Source organism: Sturnira hondurensis, unplaced genomic scaffold (assembly GCF_014824575.4).
Source record: "Sturnira hondurensis isolate 20B ecotype Veracruz unplaced genomic scaffold, ASM1482457v3 Scaffold0004786, whole genome shotgun sequence".
Classification (NCBI taxonomy): domain Eukaryota; kingdom Metazoa; phylum Chordata; class Mammalia; order Chiroptera; family Phyllostomidae; genus Sturnira; species Sturnira hondurensis.
The window spans coordinates 2347848-2364843 of record NW_028077417.1 but is presented as its reverse complement, the minus strand read 5'-3'; the positions used below and the strand labels follow the sequence as shown (position 1 = coordinate 2364843).

The 16996-nt window shown below is 40.4% G+C and overlaps 1 protein-coding gene across 1 annotated transcript; it reads right to left on the bottom strand.

The window, feature by feature from the left end:
- Positions 1 to 222: 222 nt before the first annotated feature.
- On the bottom strand, positions 223 to 925 carry LOC118986999 (barrier-to-autointegration factor-like). The gene has a single exon (XM_037046054.1). It carries the CDS (start codon positions 873 to 875, stop codon positions 606 to 608), a length of 270 nt encoding a protein of 89 aa, XP_036901949.1. The 5' UTR covers positions 876 to 925; the 3' UTR covers positions 223 to 605.
- Between the last annotated feature and the right edge of the window lie 16071 nt (positions 926 to 16996).

The following is a 16996-nucleotide window of genomic DNA, read 5'->3' as shown; positions in this document are numbered from 1 at the left end:
AACCTATCAAGCTGTTAACAATAGTCGAACCTACGTGATAAGGATGTATGTGTTTACTGTACAATTTTTTTGCTTTTCTTTTTCTTTGGGAATTTTTATAGCAAAATGTTGAGATAAAAACAAGGTTGGAAAAGGGAAGAATATAGATATGTATAATAATGACTAACATTTATTGAGTGCTTTCTATGTGCCAGGCATTGTGCTAGTGCTTAACATGCAGTATTTTTTTTGAAGGCCACTGACTTTATTGACTCAAAAAACTTTATATGGACAGTGACTGTTCTGCCAAAAGAGAAGCCAAATGGCATAAAACAGACAAGAGGTGAGGGTGAGGTGAGGGAAGGGGCCAGGGATCCACTCAGAAAAGCTAATAATTATTGATCTGAATCTGGAAGGGGAAAGAGAAGGGAGATGCATGCAAGAGCAAGAATTTCAAAAAAGTTGAAATGGTGAGGGGAGAGAACTCTCACAAAGACCCTGGAGGACATCGAAGGTGAGTAGACAGCAACTGTTTCCTTTGTAGGGGACAAGGGAGGAGCCCCTACTCAGCTGCAAACTCTGGAGACTCAAGGCTGGGGTCAGGGGTTGGGGCTCCCCAGAGAGCATCACAAGAAGGCGTCGCACCACTCTTGAAGGCACCCGAAGCAGTCCCAGAACTGCTTGGCATTGGCACCACATGTGTCCTTTAGCCATTCCCGGAAGAGGTCTTCATCTTTCTTTAGCACCAGAAACTGGCCAAGGACCATGTAGGCCTTGTCAAAGCCCCTTTCCTCCAGCTTCTTGCCCAGGACTTCACCAATTCCGGCGAGGCTCCCCACTGGTTTTTCCCCCATGGGCTCTGCCACGAAGTCTTGGTGCTTTGGGGAGTTTGTCATCTTGATCAGGGTTAACCGACAGCTTCAGCTACTGTAACGGCTCCTCCCGCCACCTGCATGTAGTATTTTTTTAATACTCACAACAAAAACAAATGTATGAGGTAAGAACTTCTATTATCTCTATCTCACAGACGAAGAAACTGAAGCCCATAAAAGTTAAGTAACTTGCCCAAGGTGACACACCCAACAGGTAACTGAGCCAGGCTATGAATCCAGCCTGATTCTAGTGTCCAGGCTATATATGGAATCAGATAGTAAGTGGGAACATCTTGTTGATAGTTTATCTAATTAGAATGTGGAAGCACCTGGAGAAATCCAACTCCAAAGCCCACACACTTTATTCTTATTCCTTGCAGTCTTTCTGGAATGGCTCTCAGATTTCTGGCAAGCACAGCTGAAATACAGAGGAAGACCAGGTGGTATTGGTAGGTAGACAGCTATGGGAAGTTATGCAGAATCGTGGAGGTGATGGAGAGAGATGATGGGTTTGCTTTTGTACATGCAGGTTTGAGAGGTCATTGGGACATCCAGGGAGAGGTTGGTACAGCAGATACTAGAGTCAAGGACACAGGTTTGTTTCTGGGTGGCCATTGAGACCTTAGCAGTAAGAAGAGCAGAAATTGCCCATGATGGAACCTCATTTAAAGAGTTGATGAGTAAACAGCATTTAGCCAAGCTGAGGGTAGGAGAAAACATAGAAGAAAGTGGTGTCCCACAGCTCAGCATTTGTTGAGTATCCCAGTTTCATGTCATTTTCACTTAACAATACCTAGTCTTGTATTGGAAGATGCCTGAATATTTTGGTACCTACACAGCTTTATCTTCCATAGGAAGCTATGAGAACATCTCATATAATATTCACCATATGTAACAGTGAATTTTTTATTCTATCTTTTTACTTTTAGAGAGGGGGAAGGGAGGGAGAAAGAGAGGGAGAGAAACAGCAATGCATGGTTGCCTCTTGAGTGCTCCCCACTGGGGCCTGCAACCCAGGCATGTGGCCTGACTGGGAATGGAACCAGTGACCCTTTGGTTCACAGGCCCGCGCTTGATCCACTGAGCTACACCAGACAGGGCACAGTAAATATTTTCAACAAGACAAATGAAAATCGAGTTCACTTTCAGAACCATAAAATTGTTTCTGTTCATGGTGAAGTGGAAGCTCTTCCATATTCCAGTAATTCATCTTGTTCTCCAAGAATTTTTCTAGTCCTACATTACTTTGACTATATATCAGCACGTTTCTAATGTTTTAGGAGAGTCAGGTTGCCAAATTGCATCTGTTTTACAGTTATGCCTATTTTGTTTCTTTGAGTGATTTCTGTGAAATTGTGCTTAAAAGAACAATCCTATTGAAACACTGTATTAAATATGTTGGAGGTCTGGGATGGTTTCTCAACTGACTTGTCAGAAGTCATACTAATTACTATCTATAATACTGGTTTTGAAAGGATATCAAATTTGATTTTAGTATAGTCATTTGTCAAAAGCATAAGCATCTCTAATTTGCTTGAATTGCTTTGGCCACCAAACCAGGGATATTACTAGATCTATTTCCAGGCTCTGCTCAAAAGCATTGTATTGGGTCCTGGCTGGTGTAGCTCAGTGGATTGAGCGCGGGCCTGCGAACCAGACGATCGTGGTTCGATTCCCAGTCAGGGCACATGCTTGGGTTGCAGGCCAGTTTCCAGTTCCCTGCAGGGGATGCACCAGAAGCAACCATACATTGATGTTTCCTTCCTCTCTCCTTCCCTTCCCCTCTAAAGATAAATAAAATAAAATATTTTTTTTAAAAAAGCATTGTATTGGGAAACAGCTGTCACGTCCATTACTTCTAATTTGTTTCAAGCATACCAATAGTTCAGCTTGATGTATAAGTATATTATTCTGATTTTTTAAAAAATGTATTGATTTATCTTTAGAGGGGAAGGGAAGGAGAGAAGTATCAATGTATGGTTGCCTCTCATGAGTCCCCTGCTGGGAACTGGCCTGCAACCCAGGCATGTGCCCTGACTGGGACTCGGACCGTGATCGTGTGGTTCGCAGGCCCGCGCTCAATCCACTGAACTACACCAGCCAGGGCACATTATTCTGATTTTGAAAGAGATCTTAAACTTTAGGATGAGGACTGACTGTATTGAGTACAATCGAAAATGAGTATACTTGTTTGAATGTAAAGACATATCTTCAATAAGTTTTTTGAAGACAAAAACTTCATAAGGCTCCCAGGGTTTTAGGTGCTGATTTATGTTATACCATGGTTGATTCAGACAAAATTCCAGTTATTGATTTATAATTTTTAATATTAATAACTGAAAACAGTGTTTGAATGAATAGCAGTTCTTTCTTCAACATGAAAACATCTTAAATCATAAACCAAGGATACTGGTTTTGCTTTACCAAGTTGAGGAACTTTTACCTCCTTCTTGGCCCAACAGTGTGATCCTCGCCACATTTCAGACTACTTCTGAAACACGGCTTAAACTTTTACTTGTAGGTATATTATTAACAATAAGTACTTTAAAAAGGTTCCACTATGTTAGTGCTCTGTGTGTGTGTGTGTGTGTGTGTGTGTGTGTAGTACTTTGTATTTAAACTGTAGTCAGATGAGGTTCCACCAAATGACCTTAATGACTTGTCTATCATATGGTACTGTATGTTAGCTCCTAGTACAGATTCCGCAGGATAGTGAATGTCAACCACGAATCATCACTTTGGTCTTGACGAAATCAGCATCATTCTTTCCAGTAATTCGTGGGGTGTGTGTGTGTGTGTGTGTCTTGTGATGGAATAACCAGTCAGTAGGGGTTTTACTTTGGCTGAATTGATTTTCAAACCATCACCTCAGGCAACCACTGGTCTAAGCAGGAGAATAGTGGCAAAAGAGCCCATAGCCTGAATTCTGGCCTGAGCTTGCTAACAACTTTGCCATGTGACCTTGGGTGTAAAAATTAAACTCTGCTAGACCCTCACCTATAAGTGGAGAGAAACACAGCATGCTTTCCCTAACAAAGGTTTATTTCCCTGTTCCACTCAAAGGAGAAATCAAGGTGCCAGGTCCTAGAGCACTGCAAGGATCCAGTAGTGGGTATATCACATAATTTCTTGCTGATGGTTAAGTCGGTGATAGGGAAATCTAGCTGGAAACAATTTGGAAATTTACATGACATTAATTGGCTGCTTTGCCAGCTGATTATTTTAGGGAAAGGCTTATTCAGATTTCCTAATGGGGGAGACCTTAAATGGTAGGCATCTAGGTTCCATCTTAAAGTGTAAGAACATAGTATTTTTGCTAATTTTAGAGTGACTTGATTTGTCCACTAAATTCCTGACTTATTGAGCTGATTAAATAAATAAATAGATGCCAAGGCAGATAGTGTGAACTTGAGCAATTTTCTGGATGGAGAACATTGACAGCTCAAGCTAAAAGGGGAAAGGAATGAACACTCACTATGTGCTTCATGTTTTTTTTTTAATTTTTAGAGAAGAGAAGGGAGGGAAAAAGAGAGGAAGAGAAATATCAATGTGTGATTGCCTCATATGCGCCCCCTACTGGGGACCTGGCCTGCAACCCAGGCATGTGCCCTAGACTGGGACTTGAACCTGCAACCCTTTGGTTTGCAGGCCAGCACTCAATCCACTGGGTCACACTAGCCAGGGCTATGTGCTTCATGTTTTATACATATCATCTTATCAGATCATCACAAGGATTCTGGGAAGTAGGATCTATGCCCACAGAGGCTCAGAATAGTTTTATATTGTAATTTTTAAACTTACTGTAATTTAGCCAAGGCCACAAATTTAGTAAAATAATAAATTGGCTTAACTACTACCTTTTGAGGGAAATCTTATTTGAACATTCTGTGGAAAGTAGGTTTTTCCCTCCTCCATGCCCATATACCATGTCTATCATAGCATTTACTGTGTGACACATATCCCAGTTTATAGTTACTTATTTGCTTGCTTGTCTTTTGCCTGTTTTATCAGCTAGAATGTAAGCTTCACAAGGGCAAGGATGATGCCAATATCAGCCTTGTTCAACACTGTGTCTCCAGTGCCCAACTCAGTGACAAAACATAATGGATACTCCCCAAGTATTCTTTTAGTGAATGAATGAGTAAAAAGCTTATTTTACATTAACTCTTTTTTATCTTCTCACTACATAATATGGACTCACATGTTTATAGATGGAAAATCTGAGACTCAGAGTTCTTATATTACTTGCCCAGGAGGCCTGATATAGCTCAGATCGCAAAGGCTGGTCATGATCCAAAGAATCTTTACTAAGAGCTAACATAGATTATCATATGCTAGACCAGTCCTTAAGGTCACTACACACATACACACACATACACAGTGTTTATGATGACTCACGCTGGCCCCAGGTTGCTTGTATTTTTGCTTACTATAGAACCATCAAAGAAATAGTACAAAGAATTTGGTGTCAAGAATACAAATGGGGGAATGGATGCAGTCCCCAATGACTCACTAGTTCCTTGCAAAGGTCTGGTGGTCAAGACGGTCCTCCAGTGGTGAGAAACCTGACTGGTGGGAAGAGCCCTGTAGCCCACTACAACCTTCTATAATATTCTGATGGGAGTGGCCACGTGTTTCCTCAAGGGGCTACCCACTGCAGCAAGCAACTCTTTGCTGCACTGGGATGCCATGCTGAGGCCTTCTATTTCTTACTGGGTTGCTGGGCTTCCCAAATGTCACCACTGGTTAGTAGCAGAATAACTTTGGGTCTCATGGCTGAAAGTCAGGTTCACTCCATAATGCCTACTAGTGTAGTTTGCTGTTACTGCCCAACACAGTAGGATGTGATGTGATAACTATCTGGGAAATATCCATATACAAGGGTGGGAGAGTCAAGTTGTGAAGCTGCAAGAGTTGAGGTTATGATCCAGAAATGGCCTACAGTGGAGGAAAGTGTGTGTGACCTTTGCTGATTTACTTAACCTCTTGTGATTCAGTCTCCTTATCTATAAAATGAAGATAAGTGTTTTATAAAGGTTAAATGAGTTCATATCTGTAAATCACTTAGAACAACATCTGACACACAGTGAGTGACACCTTAGGGCTTGTTAAATAAGATAAATACAAATATAATAAGGCACAGAGGAAGAGAGTTTTCAGTAGGACACTTGACCCATTTTTTAAAAAGATTTTATTTATTTATCTTTACAGAGGAAGGGAAGGAGAGAAATACCAATGTATGGCTGCTTCTTGTGAGTCCCCTGCTGGGAACTGGCCCACAACCCAGGCATGCGTCCTGACTGGGAATCGGACTAACAACCTTTCACTTTGCGAGGTGACACTCAACCCACTGAGCCACACCAGTCAGGGCTGTACTATATATATATATTTTTAAGATTTTATTTATTTATTCATCTTTAGAGGGGAAGGAGAGAGGGAGAGAAACATCAATGTATGGTTGCCTCTCGTGAGTCCCCTGCTGGGAACTGGCCTGCAACCCAGGCATGTGCCCTGACTGGGAATCGAACCACAATCGTGTGGTTCGCAGGCCCACACTCAATCCACTGAGCTACACCAGCCAGGGCTGCTTGACCCATTTTAGTGCCTTCATTATATGGGGTCCCTAATTGTCAATGAAGATTTTTCCCCTCAATGGGAACATATCTCTGATTTTATAATTTTTGTCATGAGTTTCCAGAATTAACATTACAGAAGCATACTTTATAGCCAGCTTTATTAAAACAAGGAGATTTATGTCCTGGCTGGTGTGGCTAAGTGAATTGAGCGCTGGCCTGTGAACCAGAGGGTTGGCTGGTTCAGTTCCCAGTCAGGACACATGCCTGGCTTGTGGGCCAGGTCCCCTGTGGGCGGCATGCAAGAGCTAACAGCACATTAAAGTCTCTTTCCTTTTATCTCCCACTCCCTTATCCTCTCTGAAAATAAATAAATAAAATCTTTTTTAAAAAGACAAGGAGGTTTCTACCATCTTTCACACTGGAAAAATTCCAAGTCCAGAGGTTAAATATCAGAACATCTTGAGTCAGAGGTGTTTTGTGATAGGAACTCATTAAGCTACATGAATATGTGAAATAATTCCCTGCACTTATGTGATACTTTTTACTTTTTCTTCGAAGTACTTTCATGTCTAATATTTCACTTTTTCTCATAAGATTTGTATGTTGTAAGGAGAGCAAATATTCTCATTTAACATTCAGAAGAAACTGAACCCAAATAGGTCAAGTTTATTCAACCGATATTAATTGAGCCCTTACAATGTGTGAGGCATTTGTGATACAAAGATGGATGAAACATAGTACTGGCCTTTAATTAAACTGACTACTGAAACAGAGTATGGAAAATGTTGTAGAGTAGCACACAGGGTATATAGGAGGGGCATAGTGTCAACTGTGTTTGTGTGTGTGTGTGTAAGTGGGAAGGAAATCAGGGAAAGCTGTTCACAGGAGCTCCTTGGGTTGCGTTACAAACACTGATGTGGTGGTAAATATTTAACAATGGGCACTCTAAGAAAACCAAACCCTGACATGTGGCATTTGCTGAGTTCTGTGCTGTAAATACTCCCACCATGGCTAACTTCAAGCTACTCAATGTGAAGTCATTGAATCTAGAGTTGGGAAGAGAGAGGCAGCAACACATCATTAGAGACTATTTCCACTCCGCAGGTGTAATGGATGCAGAAAGCATCAAAAACATGAATGGTAGTAAAATAATTAGGAAACAATGAGTTTTGAGTATTTATTACCTTTGCTTTTTAATATGGCTAATTTAATTTGAAGTTTAATTCATTTTTTTAACAGTGTCTGTGTTTAACAACAGATTCACAAAATTTGTGTTTAAAAATCAGCTCTCGGGAACCTGTGATCTGCATCCAGCACATCACTGGCAAAGAATGAATTGCCAGGTAAGTAAAGGGGGAAGGGCGTTCCCGAACCACGTGTCAAGGCAGCAAGGCCTATGCATTTAGAAAACAGCACATGATTTGGTGAGTTTTCCTATAGGTTTACTGTGTTGCTAATGAATTTAATCTTCAGGGCTCCTCAGTTGTGCAGCCTCTTCTCCCAAGGAGCCTCTTACCAAATTTTGTATTTGTAATTTTGTATTCTTTTACTTCAAGAGGACTTATTCAATGGTATAAACTTTAGACACCAAAAAATATTTGTCAACCTCTAAGTGTCCTATGGAAGAAAGAGCAGAGCAGGAAACAAAGTTGTTAAGGATAATGGAGTATCTTTTATGTCACACGAAGAAGTGGACTTTATCCTGTAGGCACTAAGGGAGATGGTCTGATCAGAGGTGTGCTTTGCCAGCATCATCTGTGGGTGTATGTGGAGAATGGGTGGAGGGGACAGAGTAAGTACGTGGAGGTCCGTTAGAAGGCTCTGGTAGCAATCTAGGTGCTTCAGACTAGAGTGATGGTGATGGAGAGGGAGGGATGTGGATGCATTCAAAGAATATTTCTGAGGTAAAATCAACAGCACTTGGTAATGGCTTACTTTGCATTACACGGAGAGGGATAGTAAGTAAGAAGAGATGATATTGCTTAGGTTTCTGGTTTATGTAACAGGATGGATAGTGGTTTCACTGAGTAGGACAGAATCTTGTGAGTAAGGTGTATAAAACTACACGTACAAAACCCACAGAAGGCACTTATGAATGCATGATGGGCTTTTCAGTCCATCAGACTTAGGTTCAAATCCCAGCACTGACACTTTTAGCACAACTAGTAACAGGGAAAGTTATTTAAACTGAGCCTCAGTTTTCTTATCTCTAAAACTCTGAGAGTTGTTATAGAAATTAAATGAAATTAACTTTGTAAAAATAGGTCTCAATAAATCAGCATAAGGCTACATATGGTGCAAGGAGGAAAATGAGTTCAGTTGTGTTGGATTTAAAGTGCCGGGGGTTTTCCAAGTGGAGGTATCCACTATGAAGACAGAGCCCTAGAGATACTAATATTTACCAGGTAGTTAAAGAAAAGAGGTCCAAAAAAAGAGACTGTAAATGAGTAACCACAAAGATAGGGAAAGGGCTAGGAGGTAGTGATAGCACAGAAATCACTGCTGAACCTCTTGGCACTGCAGCCTTAAAGTGAATTGGTTTCAACTTGTCCTACCTCAACCCTCAACCCCATTTCCTACTATCTTTTTTTTCAACTCCTTGTCCTCACCATTGAGCTTAGGGTCCATGCTCCAACCATTCAACATGTGTCATACCATACCCCTAACCTCTCTCGTGCTTTTCCTGACACAACATTCACTGTACAAAATCCCAACTCCGGATCAATACAAAATCTCTTTTTGCTCTGCTCCTATACTTGAGTGTCTGGGCAGTACCAAAGAAAGTGTCGTAACCTAGTAGGGATTGATGTTATCATAATACTGGAAGAGTTCACAATGTTGCTCTTCAATAGCTTATATCCTGATTCTCCTAATTTTCTCACAGTGCTGACTGTAACCTCTAAGAAGGGCACTGAAATTATTTGGGAAAGAGGAAGCTGGACGATCTGAAAACATCTGTCGGTCATGACTTTATGCATTCAGGGCATGGCCGTAAGGCTGGAAATAAAATGAGAATGGTCTTATCTCAGTGGAGCAACATGGAGGCGTGACTGTGGCTCAAATCCAATGGAATAATACACTCAGCATTAGAGAAGCTAATGAAGCATCAGCTTCAGAGCTCCCTTATTTGTACAAATGAATTCCAAGGCCCTGTATTTAATTTGTATTGATAATTGTATATTTTACTTTATTTTATTGTTGGCGTCATTACAGGTGTCCCCATTTCTGCCCCCCACCTCTAGCCAGGCCTTGTCCCTCCTCCCTCAAGCCAGCACCACACTGTTGTCTTTGTCCATGAGCCATGCATATGTTCTCCTTGGATAGTTCCTTCACATTTCTCCATCTAGTCCTCCCTCCTACTGCTGCTCTGACAGCTGTCAGTCTGTTCCATGCAGCCATGCCTCTGCCTCTGTCTTATTTATGAGTTTATCCTGTTCATTAGATTCCTCTTGTAAGTGAGATCCTATGGTATTTGTCTTTTACTGCCTGGCTTATTTTGTTTAGCATAATAATCTCCAGGTCCATCCAGGCTGTCACGAAATGTAAGCGTTCCTTCATTTTTACTGCTGCGTAGTATTCGAATGTACCACAATGTTTTTATCCACTCATCTACTGATGGGCACTTCAGCTGTTTCCAGACCTTGATTATTATAAATTGTGTTGCTATGAACACAGGGGTGCATATGTTCTTTAGAATTGGTGTTTTCAGATTCTTAGGATATATTCCCAGAAGTGATATTGCTGGGTTAAATGGCAGTTCTATGTTTTGTTTTTTGAGAAAACTCCATTATAATCATGTATTATTTTTCTTTTCCTTTTCCTTTTTATTTTTTTCAATATATTTCATTGATTGTACAATTACAGTTGTCCCATTTACCCCACTTTATTCCCCTCCACCTTGCATATGCCCTCTCCCCTGCATTCTCCCCTTTAGTTCATGTCCATGGATTGTACATATAAGTTCTTTGGCTTCTACATTTCCCACACTATTCTTAACCTCCCCCTGTCTATTTTCTACCTACCATCTATGCTACTTATTCTCTGTACCTTTTCCCCCTCTCTCTCCCTCCCACTACCCTGCTGAATAACCTTCCATGTGATCTCCATTTCTGTGACTCTATTCCTGTTCTAATTGTTTACTTAGTTTGTTTTTGTTTTTTAAGGTTCAGTTGCTAATAGCTGTGAGTTTTTCATTTTACTGTTCATAGTTTTGATCTTTTTTTCTTAGATAAGTCCCTTGAACATTTCATATAATAAGGGCTTGGTGATGGTGAACTCCTTGAACTTGACCTTATCTGGGAAGCTCTTTATCTGCCCTTCCATTCTAAATGATAGCTTTGCTTGAGAGAGCAATCTTGGAGGTAGGTCCTTGCCTTTCATGACTCGGAATACTTCTTTCCAGCCCCTTCTTGCCAGTAAGGTTTTTTTTTTTGAGAAATCAGATGATAGTCTAATTGGATGTAGGTAACTCTCTCTTTCCTCTTTCTGCTTTGAAGATTCTTTCCTTATCTTTAATCTTGGCTAATGTAATTATGATGTGCCTTGGGGTGTCCTTCCTTGGGTCCAAATGCTTTTGGACTCTCTGAGCTTCCTGGACTTCCTGTATTTCCTTGAAGTCTATTTCCTTTGCCAGATTAGGGAAGTTCTTCATTATTTTTTCAAATAAATTTTCAGTTTCTTGGTCTTCCTATTCTCCATCTGGCACCCCTATGATTCGGATGTGGGAATATTTCAAGATGTCCTGGAGGTTCCTAAGCCTCTCCTCATTTGTTTGAATTATTGTTTCTTCATTCTGTTCTGGTTGACTGTTTCTTTCTTCCTTCTGCTCTGAAGTATTGATTGGAGTCTGGATTTCCTTACCATCACTGTTGGTTCCCTGTACATTTTCCTTTATTTCACTTTTCATAGCCTTCATTTTTTCCTCTAATTTGCAACCATATTCAACCAATTCTGTGGGCATCCTGATCACCAATATTTTGAACTGTGCATCTGATAGGTTGGCTACCTCTTGATCACTTAATTGTATTATTTCTGGAGTTTTGATCTGTTCTTTCATTTGGGCCATTCTATTTTGTCTCAGTGCACCTGTTACACAGTAAGGAGCAGAGCCTTAGGTGTTCACTAGGGCGGGGCAACCCACATGGCTGCCTTGTGACACCGTATGTGGGGGAGAGGTCTGAGAGGGAACAATGGTGCCTGCTTCACTCTCTGCCAGTTTTCAGTCACTTCCCCTACAGCATGCAATCAAATTGGGCCCCTTTTGGTGCTGATTCTCAGGTGCATGGGTTTGTGTATATTCTAGGACCTTGTGGGTCTCTCCAATGAACTCTCCCATGAGACTGGGAGTTTCTCCCACTGCTCCCTCAACCCCACAGGTGTTTTCAGTCAGAGGCTTTGAGGCTTTATTTCCCAGCACTAGAACCCTGGGTTTCATGATTTATCTCACTCCCCAGTTGTTCCTCTCAGTTTATCTGCATGCAGATGTAGGACTGCCAGCTCCACAAACCACTGCCTTCCCTGGTCTGTCAGCTGCCACCTTTTCCACGCTGGTCCTCCAACCGCTGCCTTGCTGTAAGTCCTCTCTACCCTATTACCCATCTCCACCCCTCCTACTGGTCTGGGTGAGTGTTTCTTTAACTCCTTGGTTGTCAGACTTCCATACAGTTCGACTTTCTGTCATTCTGGTTGTTTTTTATTTTTAAAGTTGTTGTTGTCCTTCTTTTGGTTGTACGAGGAGGCACAGTGTGTCTATCTATGCCTCCATCTTGGCCAGAGATCTCATTTTTCTTTAAAAGGCTTTTCAAATTGTGTAAATTAGGCCCATCAAATCCGAATTCATCTCTAACTGCCTTATGACCCAGTGATTACACTTATGGGAATCTACTTGAAGAAACCTAAAACACTAGTAATTCCAAAGAATATATGTACCCCTATGTTAATTGCAGAGTTATTTATAATAGCCAAAATACAGAAGCCACCTAAGTGCCCAGTAATAGATGAGTAGATTAAAAAAAGCTGTGGGACATATATAGAATACAATACTACTTGGCCATAAAAAAATGAAATCTTACCATTTGTGACAGCATAGTTGGTCCTACAGGGTATTATGATCACTGAAATATGTCTGTAGAGAAAGAAAAATACCATATGATTTCACTTATATGTGGAACCCAAAGAACAATATATATGAATAAATAAAACACAGAGACTGATAGATACAGAGAACAGACTGGTGGTTGCCAGAGGGGAGAGAGGCTGGGGGATGGGTGAAAAACGTGAAGGGATTAAGAAATACAGATTGGTAGTTAACAAGTAGTTAAGGGGATGAAAACAAGCAATCAAACTGTGACCAAAGACACTGAAATACAGAACTGGCTGACAGGGTCCAGAGGGGAGAGGGGAGAGAATCACAGGGGAAAAGGGGATGGACTCACATGAACAAGTATAAAGGACACATGGACAATAACTAAGGTGGGGGGCGGAAATGGGAGGGAGGTGGGGAGCACTGGGGGGGCAGGGCTGGGAATATAAGACAGAAAACTGTACTTGACCAAGAATTAAATAAAATAACCAAAGCTGTAAAAAAAATGCTACTTAGTTAAAAAACAAAACAAAACAAAAAACAAGTAGTTAAGGGGATGAGAAATACAGCATAGGAAATATAGTCAAAATATTGTAATAACTATATATGGTGCCAGGTGAGTACTTGAAATATCAGAGGGAACACTTTCTAAATATATGATTGTTTAACCAATATACTGTACACCTGAAACTAATACAAAATAATATTGAATGTAAACTGTAATTGAAAAATAAAAAATTATAAATGTGTAGTAAATGCTAAAAAAACCCAAACCTGCATCCATCTCTAATATGAGTGTTACTAGCCCAAATGGCTGTTTCTCACTGCAGCCACAAGGCTGTGTATGACTGCTGGAAGTGAAATGCCACCCTAAGAAGAAAGAGGATGATGGGAAAATCCTAAATTGACTAAATGTGTTTATTTTAATGACCTGTTCTTTATTTTTAATAGTAAAATATGTAGGTAGATTGTGGGGCAATCATCCTTAATTCAATAGGAACAAAGCTGTATATAGTGAGATGTCTTCCTCTCACTACACCATCCCTTCATCCCTTCCCAAAATACATACATTTCTTACCGGTTTCTTGTGTATTCTTTCACAAACACACAGACACATATATTCTTTTGCTTGGCTTCTCCATTTTTTACACAAATTTATAACACACTGTACCCAATGTTCTTAACCTTGTTTTTTTATTTTACAATGTGTTTGGAGTTCATTCCATGTTTGTACGTAAAAGCTACCTCATTCTTTTTTAACAGTTGTAACCTCTTCCAGTTTGGAGATGAACCATAATTTACTTAACCAATCTCATGTGATGGACATTTAGGTGGTTTTCACTGTTTTGCTATTAATATATTACAAACAATATTGACTGAATTGAAACCTGATTATGGCTTGAAATAGACACTGAACACTTACTGAAATAATAAAGTCACACCTTGTGCACAACTTAACACAACAAACAGCTTAAAAACTGTATTCTTTATAATACCCTAAAATGTTCTGAGGGTTAGGTTAGATAATATTTATTAAGCACTTGGAACATAAAATGTGCTCAACAAATGTTGATGTCTCCATTCCCTTTCATGCTTGATCTACAAGAGGGTCCTCTATCTCCCTTTCTACTAACCCCCTTTTTCCTACCCATAAACATTATTTTATCTTTCCCATCCTAAATAAAACCATCTTTTGTATTTCTTAAGATTAGTTTCTGTTATGAAGAACAGAAAATCCTGACCTAACAATGGCTTAAACAAAACTAAAGTTTGTTTTTCATGCAAAGCTTGTGAGGAGGGCAATCCAAGATTGATGTGACAGTTATACAGTTTTCAGTGACTCAGATTTCTTCCAGCCTTCTGCTCAGCCATGCCCAAAGTGTGGTCCTCTTCTTCAAGGTACAAGATGAAGTGCAAACCATCAAATTCATATTCCAAGATGGAAAATGGAGGAAGGGGTAGAAAGAGGCAAAAGGCACATATCAAGTATCCTTTAAGAAAATATGCCCTAAGCCATCTTACAACATTTCTGCTTATATCCCATTATACACATATAGGTACAAGAGAATGAAAAAATGTATACTTTATTCTAATCTAGATAATCATGTGCCCAGGTAAAAAGCTGGTCATCTATAAAGAGGAGAATAAATCCGGTTTGGGCAACTAGCTATCTCTATAGAACTTTCCCTCAACTCTTCTTTCTTCTGTTTCTTTTTCTTCATAGCCATGCTTTGCAAAAGCATGATCTACCTGCAACAACTGCATGTACTCCCCTTTCAGTTATTTTTATAGCTCACTGGGAACAACCTTACTCCTGAACTTGCTTTTCCAAGATTAGCATTTTAAGCATTTTTTAAAATTTAATTATTGTTCAATGACTGGATCAAAAAACTATGGTATATTTACACAATGGAATTCTATGCTGCAGAAAGAAAGAAGGAGCTCCTACCCTTTGCAACATCATGGATGGAACTGGAAAGCATTATGTTGAGTGAAATAAGCCAGGTGGTGAAAGACAAATATCATATGATCTCACCGTTAACAGGGATCTAAACAAAACAAACAAGCAAGCAAAATATGACCAATGACACTCAATTACGGAACAGGCTGACAGGGTCCAGAGGGGAGAGGGGAGAGAATCATAGGGGAAAAGGGGATGGACTCACATGAACAAGTGTAAAGGACACATGGACAATAACTAAGGGTGGGGGGTGGAAACGGGAGGGAGGCGGGGAGCATGGGGCAGGGGGCAGGCAGGGTTGGGAATATAAGACAGAAAGCTGTACTTGAACAAGAATTAAATAAAAAAAGAAAAAGAATTTAATTATTGTTCAAGTACAGTTTCCTGTCTTTTACTCCTATCCCAGCCCACCCCCCAGATCACCATTTTTATAAGTTAATCAGTAACTCATTCAACTGACATTTATTGAAGGCCTAGTATGTGTATAAATATTGGTGGTGGAGAGTTAAATAAAACAAATTTGAGAGCCACTGTACCAGAGATAAAATGAAGTATACTTCCTTTTTAAAAAAATATATTTTATTGATTATGTCAGTAAAGTTGTCCCATTCCCGCCTTCACTCCCCTCCACCCTCCACACCTCTCCACTCTGCACACCCCTCCCCTACCATTCCCCCCCTTTCATTCATGTCCATGTGTCACAAGTTCTTTATTTTTTCTTTCTTTCTTTATTTATTTTTAGAGGGGAAGGGAAGGAGAGAGGAAGAGAAACATCAATGTATGGTTGCTTCTCGTGCATCCCCTGCTGGGAAATGAGCCCTGCTGGGAACTGGCCTGCAACCCATGAATGTGCCCTGACTGGGAATCGAACCTCGATCGTCTGGTTCACAGGCCCACGCTCAATCCACTGAGCTACACCAGTCAGGGCCCATGTGTCACAAGTTCTTTAGATTCTGTATTGCCCATAGTATTCCTGCCCTCCCCCTGTCTATTTTCTACCTACCATCTGTGCTGCTTATTCTCTGTACCTTCTTGCCACTTCTCCTCCTCCCACTCCCCTGTTGCTAACCCTCCATGTGATCTCCATCTCTATGGTTCCACTCCCGATCTAGCTGTCCTCTTAGTTTGCTTTTGTTTTAGGTGTAGTTGTTAATAACTGTGAGTTTACTGTCCTTTCACTGTTCTTACTTTTTATCTTCTTTTTCTTAGGTAAGTCCCTTTACCATCTCATATAATAAGGGCTTGGTGATGATGAACTCCTTGAATTTGATCTTATCTGAGGAGCACTTTATCTGCTCTTCCATTCTAAATGAAAGCTTTGCTGGGTAGAGCAATCTTGAATGTAGGTCTTTGGATTTCATGACTTGGAAAACTTCTTTCCAGCCCCTTCAGGCCTGTAAGGTCTCTTTTGAGAAATCAGCTGACAGTCTGATGGGAACTCCTTTGTAGGTAACTGTCCCCTTATCTCTTGCTCCTTCTAGAATTCTCTCCTTCATTTTCATCTTGGCTAATGTAATTATGATGTGCCTTGGTGTGTTCTTCCTTGGGTCCAACTTCTTTGGGACTCTCTGAACTTCCTGGATTTCCTGGAAGTCTATTTCCTTTGCCAGATTGGGGAAGTTCTCCTTTATTATTTGTTTAAATAAGTTTTCCACTTGTTGCTCTTCCTCTTCCTCTTCTGGCACCCCTATAATTCAGATGTTGGAACGTTTAAAGATGTCCTGGAGGTTCCTAAGCCTCTTCTCATTTTTTTGAATTCTCATTTCTTCATTCTTTACTCTTTGGTCATTTTCTTCCTTCTGGTCCACTCCATTGATTTTAGTCCCAGGTTCCTACCCATCACTAATGGTTCATTTAGTGCATTTCCCTTCATTTCACTTAGTGTAGCCTTCATTTTTTAAAATCTAATTTGTGGCTAAAATCAACCAATTCTGTGAGCATCCTGATCACCAGTATTTTGAACTGTGCATCTGATAGGTTGGCTATCTCTTTGTCGCTTAAAAGTATTGGCCCTGGGGCTTTGAAC